General features: G+C 43.3%; 1 protein-coding gene across 1 annotated transcript in view; it reads right to left on the reverse strand.

The window, feature by feature from the left end:
* Positions 1–81: 81 nt before the first annotated feature.
* LOC147437952 (uncharacterized) overlaps positions 82–12333 on the reverse strand; it is a 34076-nt gene continuing 21824 nt past the window's right edge. Inside the window, exons 3-7 of the mRNA XM_086487346.1 lie at positions 1984–2045; positions 1722–1901; positions 1440–1550; positions 840–906; positions 82–481 (exon numbers count right to left, since the gene is read on the reverse strand). Coding sequence (XP_086343472.1) covers positions 210–481; positions 840–906; positions 1440–1550; positions 1722–1901; positions 1984–2045 — 692 coding nt within the window. The 3' untranslated portion in view covers positions 82–209. The remainder of the gene's footprint in view (positions 482–839; positions 907–1439; positions 1551–1721; positions 1902–1983; positions 2046–12333) is intronic.

Below are 12333 nucleotides of genomic sequence, written 5' to 3' on the forward strand. Positions count from 1 at the left end.
TACGTTTTCTTTATTCGCAACTTTGGCTCTAGACAATTGTGGACCCTACGACACAATTCATCTTTTTTGGCACAACAAAAATTGATTGAAACCAAATTTAAGGTATGTGTATACAAAAAGCACCTATTCCTGAATGCCGATTTTTTTGGCTGTGGCACCTATGCCATTAGGGCTAAAGAAAAAGGGGGTGCCAATTGTATCATCTGCTGTTAGGCTTCTACAACTTCTGAAGATTGTTTGAGTTTTCTATGCCAGACCGGAGTAGTCTCAATCAGCTTGTGTGGAATCAACGGAGTCTTATTCTTGGCACGTTCTTTGAAGGTCATTGCCTTGTACCTTGCAATTTCCGCCTCTTGCTTCTCACTCAACTCTTTCACAACCACAGTGAGTCTACAGCTAGGATGATGCATTATCCCAGATCGACCCTTTGCATGGTATGATATTCGCTTCAAATATATACCTTTACCAACAAATGCTTCAGCTGCATTGAAAAAGGAGGGAGAGAACATTTATTGATAAGCCAAAGCTCTTGAATAAATCAGTGCTTCCAACTATCACAAGTGAAAACACTTTAAAATGACGCTCAGTCACAAACTTTTTGTAGAAGTTGTGTTAAGATTATGTTTTCCTGAGTAGTATATGAACCGACATCCAGCAAAATGCTGATTTCAACATCTCCATACACAAAAGTCATTTTGTAGAAAAATCTCCATGTCATATCATAAGCTTATTAGACCACAATGTGTCAAACATGCACCCTCTTCTTCCTTCAATGGTGCCAAATTGCTACAATTGTCCAATATATAGAATAATGTTCACAACATAAGATCAGTACGTACCAACGTATAGGCGATCACCATTCAGCCCATGATTATGTGTTGCGTTTGCACGAGCATTGAAAACAACCTGCAGCAGCACAACAATTGCATAGAAGAAGATGAGACAAAACCGGCATCAATCTCTAAAACAGACTACCTTAAATTTTAAGCAAAAGGACCTGAGGGCATCAAAACTACTGTCCATCATATAAAACAAAAAAATAGTAATGACCCAGAACATAAAGCACCCTTTTGATCATCTGCCTCTTAAATGTTTGCCCCATCGCACAATCTAGAATCAAAATAGCTTAGGTCTTACAAGTTACTAAAACCTATTACCTAACTCTCTCTACCCGTACTTTCTAACATTGACTGTATATACATTGTAACTCCATTGAAATAGGAATGGTTTGACTTTCAGCTTGCATATGGCCAAGAGCTCACTGAGCCACTCAATGATATCAATATCCCAATTCTGTAGGCAGCAAGAATCCCTTCTGTTTCATCTACCTCATATCACAATTCCCTACAAGAAAACAGGCTAAACACCCCCTCAATGGAAAGGTGCCTAGTTCAGTCCCTTCCTCAAAGCAAATAAGACAATAAAAAGAAAATGCATACTCTTTGTACTGTCTTTGCAGCCCTTTTTTGCAGCACTGAAAGCTGCAAGAGAGCATCTTCAACGCGCATGCCTCGAACCAAGGCTGCTACCAGATTGACCTTCTTTGGACTCTACAATTAAAACAATTTGTTCAGAAATAATCACCTTGTTTTACATTGCTATGGAAACCCCCCCCCCCCCCCAAAACAACTTTTATCTCTTGCCAACACAAAATTCAACATCAAAATCATGCAAAGAGTGCAGTATACTCAGAAAAGACACTAAGAGGGGTATCCACTGACCTCTTTAATCTTCTTTAGGACTGCTTGAACTGGCCTGTTTCTATCCACTTGACCTGGAGCCTGTTTACTTTGGTCCTTAGGAGTAGGCACCATGGTCAAAGGAGAAGGAACTGACTGCACTTTCTCTCCAGATGAGAATGGGCTATGTTTTGGACCTCTTAGAGTATAAATAAATCGAAACTGTAAAAAATAAGCTTAATTAACAGAGGCTTGTTTTACAGCTGCAATCACTTATCAAATCGACCTTGAATAAACAAACTACCACATTCTGCTGCCATGGTAGACCAAAGGGGCCACCTGCAACTGATTGATATCTTTGTAATCCTGAAACCAAACAAGAGATCAATGAGCAAATAAGAAGCTGCTAACTTGCTAGCACTCGTCACGTCTCCCCTACAATTGAAGACATTGGAATAATGAGATTTGACAACAGACAACAACTATCACCTCCCCCAAAAGAGTAAACAGCATTGATCTCTAGCAAATTGCGAAAAAACCATTCCTAAAAATTGCCTACTAGTATTCTACTCTCTCATTATACTATCACAGATGGTGAATGAGTTGAATAACTTGGCTAGGAAACAAAGCACTCAAACTGAGACAACAAAGCTTGTAGCATAAATTTAGCTACTGAAAGCAAACCGCTACTTCGTACTTGCTTTCAAGCTATGAAATGGAAGAAGACAAATCGATTGCCAACACTACATTGGCCCCAAAACACAGGTCCTCAAGAGTATTTCGTTCCCAATATCCCCATACAAAAATGCAAGCACCCAGAGTTACCAACGTTGTGCTATTTCAAATTAAGAATCCAACAGTCACAAGAGTGACCATCTCAAAGCCAATGCAATCACCTTCAACTGATGAAAATAATTTTTTCACAATCTGAAACAGTTAAAAATAGAACAAATGAAAAAACTGTAGTGAAAGCATGCACACAAACGTGCGCAAGAGAGAGAGAGAGAGAGAGAGAGAGAGAGAAATGTCTGCCTTCGGTTTCTGGGCGCATAGTCCTGGTCGTTCTTATTGTATACTTTTTTGGTGTATGAGGGGAGCGGCCGGGCGTGCCCTATCCGACTCCGAAACAAAACAAAAGAGAGAGAGAGAGATGTTACAAGTTTGTAACGTGGCATGCCCAGCTTAAGAGTTGGACAAGAGTTGGGAGTTTAAAAACGCTAACCCAGAAGATCTGAACCCTACTAGCTTGAAGAGCACCAACCGAGGTGCCTAAACCCTAAAAACTCAAAAGTATAAGGGCTACAGGGAATTTTCGCAAATTGCGCTGGCTGGCTGCCATGTGGCACTGTGTATGGATTTCCACAATTTGCGCTGGCAGATTTGGCTAAGTTGTGCCATGCTTTTTGGAGCGCAGATGCTTTTGGTTGGAAGTGCTTTTGGATGACTTTTGGGGCTGTGCTTTTGGCAACCCTTGTATTGTTTATAAGTGTCTTGAGGGTCAGTCTCTGGAGAGCATCTGGACGCAGAGTCTCAGAGAGAGCTGGACCCTCGGGGAGTTGTACCTTTGTGAAGCAATAATATAGAAATACTAGAAGGGGTGCCAGTCTTTGGGGCCACTGCATCTAAGGATGGAACTCCGCCGTTCCGTGTCGACTCTCCTCCTCTCTCTCTCTCTCTCTCTCTCTCTCTCTCTCTCTCTCTCTCTCTCTATTCAAATCCTCTTGGGATGGTTTCCTACGACGTTAAAATCCTCTTCTTCTTCTTCTTCTCTCCTCTCTCTTTCTCTCTCTCTCTCTCTCTTCAAATTTAGTTATATGCAGATTTTTTCCATGTGCTGCTATTGATTTCTCGCTTGGGAGTGTCCAAGCCTGTACCAGGCTATGATATCACTCGTGCTGCTGTATCTCAAGGAGAAAGCTGCCAAACTATCGCTGGAAAGGTCAACCTCTCAAAAGGGTAAGCATTACCTTGATGAGCAGGGCCTTGATAGGCGTCGATGTTGAGCTCAATGCAAAGGAAAACACATGTTTTGGGGTTCAATGGGAGAAGAATATTTGGTGGTCCCCCGTCTCTAGTATCTAGCACATGCTTGGCTGTCCTGAGAATATGGTATCATGTATTGTTACTGAAACTGACCTGTGGGGCGGTAGGCTTTGGCTTTCACCCAAAATTCTTTACTTTATTTTAGACACACACACACACACACACACACACACACACACACACACACACACACACAGAGAGAGAGAGAGAGAGAGTACTTTGCAAAGGGAACCTGCGATGGGAATTAACACTTAAGCACACACACAGCTCGGAAGCTAGAATGCTCCGAGCAGACGTCGACAACCTGTAGGCCCCAAAATTGGCACCCCTTACAATATTTCTTTATTCTTTAAGAGGGTATATTACAAAGTAGAGACCTGGGAATTCTTTACCTGTATCCAGCTAGATACCGCCTGTTTTGGCAAAATTTGGACAACATAACAACCCCAAAACTTGCCCGAAACCAATTCCCTTGTTGGAACTCACTTCCATTGGCATAAACCCTCTGATTCCTGCCCAAAAACGGTAAATTCAGCTCGCTGTATTTACTGGTTTTTGCCCCATTTTCAGCCCCGAACAGTCCCCGAACTGCCCTCTAGCAGTGGGGCACTATTCCCAAGGGTTCTGGCGTCCGTATGGCTGAAAAACAGTCAAAATACAGCGCATAATCAGCGCTGAAATCGCACCTGTACGATGAGGTTATCACCCTCACCGGGGCCTGCTTTTGGAGTAGCAGTTAGCTACTCCTGTTCCTGCTCAAAGAGGCTCTTGCCTCGGCACAAAAGCATGAAACCACACAGCTGTACATCAGTCAAATGAAGAGCCCTCTTGTGGGGCATCACATAACTGCAGGTAGGGGAGAGAGAGAGAGAGCAGTGTGTAGTGTGCAGGTCATCACTCCTAGCACCACACTAGACATAGAGTGAAAAGCATGCACTCCATAGCTCTTAACCTGTGACAAAAGTTGAAAATGGTGCCCCCTCTTGCTGAAAACAGCTTGCCCCAGCCTCCAGAAGTGGCAGATTCGCTCACAGAGTGACACCTCGCCCACTTTCCAAGTTTGGGCTTCCCCGCTACAAATATTTCAACCGGCGCGTCAGTTGACTTGGCAGCAGAGCAATAAAATGTCTCCTTGTCATTCCAGAGCTAATGACGCGAACACATTTTCAGGTCCAAAATAGCAGTTCCCTAATTTTTAGGAGATTTGGGCTCCCCCTGGTCTTGTAACCATCTATCCCCATTGGGATCGCATCCAAAAATGCAATGTGGCCCAACTGTCGGGTACTTTCCTTTGGTGACGCACCTTGGCTTTATGCCTTTATTGAGTTCAATTCCTAGTATCCACCAAAGTGCGACGAGGGGACCTATATGATCTTAAACTAAGCCTAGACATCCTCTTACTACACGAATCCCAGTGCCGACCAACTTCCTGTCTGCGGGTGAAACTACCGTTCACATTCGCCATATAATGTCCGACCATTTGCAACTTCAAAAAGAGGGTCTCAAAACTAAAACAAAAATCATTGGAAAGAAACCAACAACTAAGGTTAGCAATTGCCGAGTCCTCGTGACATAGTTAACAGTTGCCACGTCCTCGTGACATACCCCCCTCTTGAAATCGCAAACATCCTCGATTGCATATCATAAATACACGCCATTGATGATCTTGTGTTGTTAGCACTCTTTTATCATCGCATGTATCCGCAAGAAAGATCGTAACACATAGATACAAATGACTTAATGAGACCTTCATACTTTTGTCATTTCCATCTATTACACTGAATTCATATGTACATTTCATGTGCTAGCCCCATCATTACCCCTACTTTGCACACGTTGGGTTGGGGCATAAGTAGGTTGTAACCCAAAGGCTTCAAGGTAAAGCTGCAATACATTTGGTGACTCTGACAGTTCATGCTCTTCCATCCACTTAGCATCCATAGGCGGATAATTCTTGAACTTCACCAAGTAGCGTCTTGCAACCTGTCCTTTAACTTTTATGTCTTTATGTGCCAAAACTTGCTGAGGTGTCAGGATCTCATCAAGTTCCTCAACTTCTGGCTAATCCTCATCTGGCATATCTTCTGGCACATCACCCACGAAGGGTCTTAGAAGACTCACATGGAACACATTATGAATCTTCCATGCATCAGGCAATTTCAGCCTGTAAGACACATCGTTGATCTTGTCAAGCACTTGAAAAGGCCCATAGTAAAGCATGCTGAGCTTAGGAAACAACTGTTCCTTGATCTTCTTTAACCTTGCCTTTTCGAACCTTAACAAGAACCAATCACCCGGTGATAACAACAATTCACGACAGTGACGATCAGCAGTCTTTTTCTGCTTTGCCTGAGTCTTCTTTAAGGCAACTTTAATTTTCTTGTACATCTCATCCATGTTCTCAACATATCGATCTGCCTCAAAGATCTTATCCTTTGTATGCAAAATGGGAGGAACTTTTTTGCTGCCTTCAACAATCTCAAAAGGTGCTTTGCCAGTCGACAAATACACGGTATTATTGTATGCATACTCAAGCATAGGCTAATACTGTTCCCACTTGCCCTTATCATCTGACACATAGCATTTCAACTGATCTAAGACAGTAGAATTAGCCTCTTCTGACTGTCCATCAGTTTGTGGATGAGACAAAGACGAGAACTTGAGCGTAGTGCCCATGTTCTCAAACAATCCTCTCCAGAACAAACTTGTCAGTGAGGATCACGATCACTAACAATCGATTGTGACATACCATGGTACTTAAACACATTGTACATGAACAAGCGTGCCATCTAATCAAATTTTATCTTCTTCCTAATAGGAATAAAATGGGTCTGCTTGCTGAACCTGCAGATAATGGTCCATATACCATCATTCCCTGTTGGCGTTCTTGGAAGATCAAACATAAAGTCCATAGCAATGCTTTCCCATGGCTTATCCGGAATCAGTAATGGTTGTAGCAACCCTGGTGCCTTTTACTTGTTAAACTTGACCTTTTGGCAAATCAGGTATGCTCGCACAAAGGTATCCACATCTCTCTGCAAGGTATGCCAATAGAAGAATGTCTCTACCGCTTTAACTGTCGCATCAATACCACGATGCCCTGCATACGGTGGGACACGACTCTCTTCCATGACCTTATGTCGCAATGGCCTAGTGACACAAAGTCTGCCATGCATCATCTAAAACCATCTCTCAGGATGTAGTGCTCATGATGTTGCCCGTATTGCAATTGTTCAAAGATCCTTGCAAAATCTTCATCAGTAGCATACTGTTCCTTCATGGCATCTAGCTCATGACGATAAGCAATTGACACAGCTGAAATTTGTGGCTTCCTTGATAACGCATCAACCACAACATTCTTCTTGCCTTCCACATGCATAATCTGGAAGTAGAACATAGAAAGAATGTTTGCCCATCACATATGCTTTTCGGATAACTTTGACTGTGTCAAGAAGTATCGCAAGGTCCGATGGTCTATCTAGACAACAAAATCAGCACCTATAAGGTAGTGCTTCTAGCTCGAAAGCGCATGAATCAAGGCCAAGCGCTCTTTCTCATAGACTTGCAAAGTCCTCTCTGGCCCTTGCAAAATTCGGCTTTCGTAAGCTACTACCCGTCCATCTTGCATTAGCACTGCCCCGATGCTATTGCCACATGCGTCACACTGGACAACAAATGACTTCCTGAGATCTGGCAAAACAATTACTGGATCTGAAGTCAACTTTTCCTTTAAGAGACTAAAAGCTGAAATCTCTTTTTGGGCCCATCTCAAAGTGACCTCTTTCTTTTGCAAAGCGTGAAGAGGTGATGCTATCTCTGAAAAATTTATGATAAACCTTCTAGAGTAGGAACACAATCCCAAGAAGCTTCTGACATCGTGCACAATCTTCAAGTCTGGCCATGTCTTAATAGCTTCGACCTTTGCAAGATCCATTTTGACACCATCCTTTGAGACTGTGGCCAAGAAAGTGAATCTCTTCCAAGAAGAATTCACTTTTCTTAGGATTGACAAGTAGCATGTGACTGCGCAGCTCTTCGAACAAAATGGTCAAGTGACGCCTATGCTCCTCTTCATTCTTCAAATAGACTATCATGTCATCGAAGAATGTCCCAACAAACTCTTGACGCGAGTGGAAAATCCGGTCCATCATTCTGTTGAACGTGGCAAGAGCATTTGTTAGCCCAAACGGCATCACTAGAAACTGATAAAGACCAAATGTCCACATCCTCTAGCCTTATACGAATCTGATGGTACCCACTCTTAAGGTCTATCCTGCTGAAAATTGCAGCACCCTCTAAACGATCGAGAATATCATCAATCCTAGGAATAGGAAACCTATTCTTGATGGTATTCTTATTCAACGCACGGTAATCGATACACATGCGCCATGAGCCATCCTTTTTCTGCACTCGGAGCACTAGGGAGCAAAAGGGTGAAGAACTAGGCTAAATCAGCCCCTTCTCTAATAACTCCCTCAATCTGGCCCATAATCTCTTTCTGCTGCACTGCGCTAACCCTGTAGGGAGGTCTATTTGGTGGGCTACACTCTGGCACCAAATCTATCCGATGATCCTCAGGTCTCTGTGGCGACAATTGCGACGGTAATGAATCAGAAAAACAGTCACTAAACTCTTGCAAAAATGCTGACACAGATAAATTTGACTGACAATTATTTGAGACATCACGTGCAATAATCAAGTACACAGAAAGATGATTCTATATTAACAGAAGTGATAGCCGAAGTAGATACAATAGGGACAAACTCCCCTTTGAGCTTTACATCCAAAACATGAGTTTTGTCCCTATGCTGAAGGGCGATCGTCTTGCCGAAGGCATCTAGCACGCCATGTACTCTGAACATCCACGGAATTCCAAGTAGCGCATCCTACCCTTCCAATGGATGATATAAAATTCTTTTGTGTCTACATATGACTGGATATGCAGACGCAGGTTTCCAATAATGAGTAACACACTCTGAGTGGCCACTTCCCGTCTGCGAGTGAAACTACCGTTCACATTCGCCATACAATGTCCGACCATTTGCAACTTCAAAAAAAGGGTCTCAAAAATAAAACAAAAATCATTGGAAAGAAACCAACGACTAAGGTTAGAAATTGCCACGTCCTCGTGACAGTTACAAATGTGATGATTTGGCATTCTAGTTACAGAGGATCTGTTTCATGCGCCCTAAAGTGGCCAAAACGAAGGGGACCAGTTTGAATATGATGACATGGCACTTGTATGTACATCTCAGAATTCATGGCGAACAAATTTCAATTCCAACAATTTCAAAATCTTGGGGTTTCCGGGAATGAATTAGGTTTCTACATAAAATTTCACAATGTGACTTCCAGAGGATTGGCATGATCTCTTGGTTTGTGCACGTAGAATTTTAGAAAAGTTGCAGTTGGCAAAGACTCTTGGACGAGGTACACAATTTGGACACAATAAATCTATTGATGTGTGTAAACGGATTCAAGCAGATCAATACACAAAGGATGCAAGGTGCAGCGGAATGAATGTTGTTTTTCTCAAGATTAGTGATCTTTATTGCTCAAGGTTCCTTTTAGTTCTTAGGGAAGGAGAGAGCCTTCTGTCTTATGGAGAGTGCTATGATCACGAACAAAGTGAGTGGATATTGTGCGTACAAGTGAATGAGACGGAGAGAAGGAGAGAGAAGTACGACACCAGAGAGGTTGTAAAACCCTCCTCCGAAGGCCCCACTCTCGTCGGCGAGAGTGGTCTACTTTGATTGCACAAAGGTGTACAATGCGAATGCAATGGATTGATGCAACTTGGACTATGCCGATGACGACGACGGTGATGACGACGACGACTTGGTGGCTGAAATTTGTGGTCTTCTAACTGCTGATTTTCGGGACTGTTTTGGTGGCTGAAAATGACTCTTTTGGCTGCGTTTTTATGGCTGAAAATGGGGGAACATCTGCAACCATCTTGGGGGCTGATCTGCTTCTGTGTCTAAGGCGGAAACTGTGTGTATTTGCATCGGTTAGGGGCTGAAACCAAAAACGCTGACCTGCTGGATTTTCCCTTGCCAAAAACGCTGAGATCTGCAAGTTAGCTGGCGTTTTAGCAGGGAAATTGATGGCTGGTTATGTAACGTTTTTGCAAGCAAAAACACTGGCCTCTCTATTGCTAGCACGGGGAGGAATCTGCAATGCTGGGGGATCTAGGAGATGAAGGCGATATCTGCAAAGCTGAAACCGCCAATGGTGGGAACTGGCCCGGCGAGGATGGAATCCAAAAACGTTGGGGATGCTGGGGGGTACTGCTGAGAAGTTGCTTGTTGAGCGGGAAGCTCCTGCTGCCTCTTATGAAAGAAAGTGCTAACTTGGGTTTGCTTATATATTAACTTAGCAAAATTACCCTACCTACTTTTGTTGGAAAGTCACTTAAAAATAATAAGTGAAAATAACCAAAAATAGGAAAATAGGCTAAATGCACTCGGAAATTCCCCTGACTGAATCTGATGGATCCTGAAGGGAATACTGATGATCATGCTGTGTGCAACCAAAGGATATGCATCTATGCTAAGTGACTGACCATGCACGGTCTACGAATAGACTCACAAAAGTGCCAGATCACTGCTAATCTAGACTTGACTGGACTGACTAAAACCCTGATCATGTTGTAGCTTGTCCACGGACACATAGGGCTGGATGTGTCACGTGACATCCCCTCCTTTTCAAAGTGAGGTACTAGTACCGAACTGTATGGCGTCGAGGGAGATCGCCAATAGCATCCGGAATCCTGGAAGGGACTCTTCGCCGGCCCACTCTGATGTGTGGATCGCGCGGTACTTGAAAGCGACACAAAGTCTTCTGTGGCTCCTTCCTTGCTTCAACTTCATCTAGAGTCGTGCTTCCTTCTTCTTCAAGAATCTCCATGGCTGAAAATTCCTGAAACCATTTCCAACACAAAACCATGAACATACCTATTCTGTTAGGTGCAACGGAATGAATGTTGTTTTTTCTCAAGATTAGTGATCTTTACCGCTCAAGGTTCCTTTTTAGTTCTTTAGGGAAAGAGAGAGCTTTCCGTCTTGTAGAGTGTTGTGGTCACGAACAAAGTGAGTGGATTGTGCGTGCAAGTGAATGAGACTGAGAGAAGGAGAGAGAAGAGATACGACACCCGAGAGGTTGTAAAACCCTCCTCCGAAGGCCCCACTCTCGTCGGCGAGAGTGGTCTATTCTTTGATTGCACAAGGTGTACAATGCGTATGCAATGGACTATGCAACTTGGTCTATGCCGACGACGACGATGACGATGACGACGACAGTGACGACGACGACGGCTGAAATCTGAGATCTTCTAATCGCTGAATTTCGGGACTGTTTCGGTGGCTGAAAATGACTGTTTTGGCTGCGTTTTCTTGGCTGAAAAAAGAGGTTTCTTAGGGCTAAAAACTGATGGTCTTTACGGGCTGAATCTGCTACACTTTAGGTGAATAATGCCGGTCTTAATTTGCTGCTGAAATCCAAAAACGCCAGGGGCTGAAATTGGTCCTTCTGTCGCCGGGGTTCTGCAAATGCAAACACGCTAGGCTGATCTGCTGTGTCGTGATGACGCCGGGGCTGATCTGCTGTGCACAAATCGCCAAGGCTGATCTGATGCAAAAACGCTAGGGCTTCTGTGGAGAAAACGCCAGAGTGGTCGCAATGTTTGGTCTTGCTGAGAAGTTGCCTATTGAGCAAGGTGCTCCTGCTGCCTCTTCTGCCAGAAAGTGCTAACTTGGGTTTGCTTATATATTAACTTAGCAAAATTGCACTACCTACTTTTGTTGGAAAGTCACTTAAAAATAATAAGTGAAAATCCCAATAAATAGGAAAATAGGCTAAATGCATTGGAAAATTCCCCTAACTGATGCTAATGGATTCTGATGGGAATTCCGATGATCATGCTGTGTGCAACCGGAGGATATGCATCTAAGCTAAGTGACTGGGCATGCACGGTCTACGAATAGACTCACAAAAGTGCCAGATCACTGCTAATTTAGACTTGACTGAACTGAGTGAACCCTGCTGTGGTGTAGCTTGTCCACGGACACATAGGGTTGGGATGTGTCACGTGACATATTCCATGTAAAGTGAGTGGAAAAAATCTTGTCTTCGCTAAAGATTGTGTATGCAATGCAGATGAACATAAAGACGGAGTTACAACCCGTTCATAAAACACACGCAAACAATGAGATCGAATCTTTCTCTTATGATCTAGAGCAATCAACGTTGGCAATTCACAAGTGAAATGCCCATGCTTGGTGCTCAGACTTTCATGTGCTCGTTCTACGAATGTGTCATGCCAAGGAAGAGACATGGAATGTGACTTCCTTACATACTTTTCAGCTTTTCACGAAAAATCCGTATACATTCGTGCTCATCCATGATAGAAACGTGCTCAACATACAATATGTCATGCCTAGCAAAAGGGATCACATAACGATGCTGACTAAAATACAAGAAACGATCACGAATGAAACATTCGAACAATGCCTGCGTATCAATCATGCAAACACATAATACTTCTTGTGAGGGTTCTTTGGACCAAGGCTCGAGAGCCAAGATCGATCCTTCGTGATTGATCGAATCTGCA

This window comes from Adiantum capillus-veneris, chromosome 17, assembly GCF_014529385.1.
Source record: "Adiantum capillus-veneris isolate H3 chromosome 17, ASM1452938v2, whole genome shotgun sequence".
Taxonomy (NCBI): Eukaryota; Viridiplantae; Streptophyta; class Polypodiopsida; order Polypodiales; family Pteridaceae; genus Adiantum; species Adiantum capillus-veneris.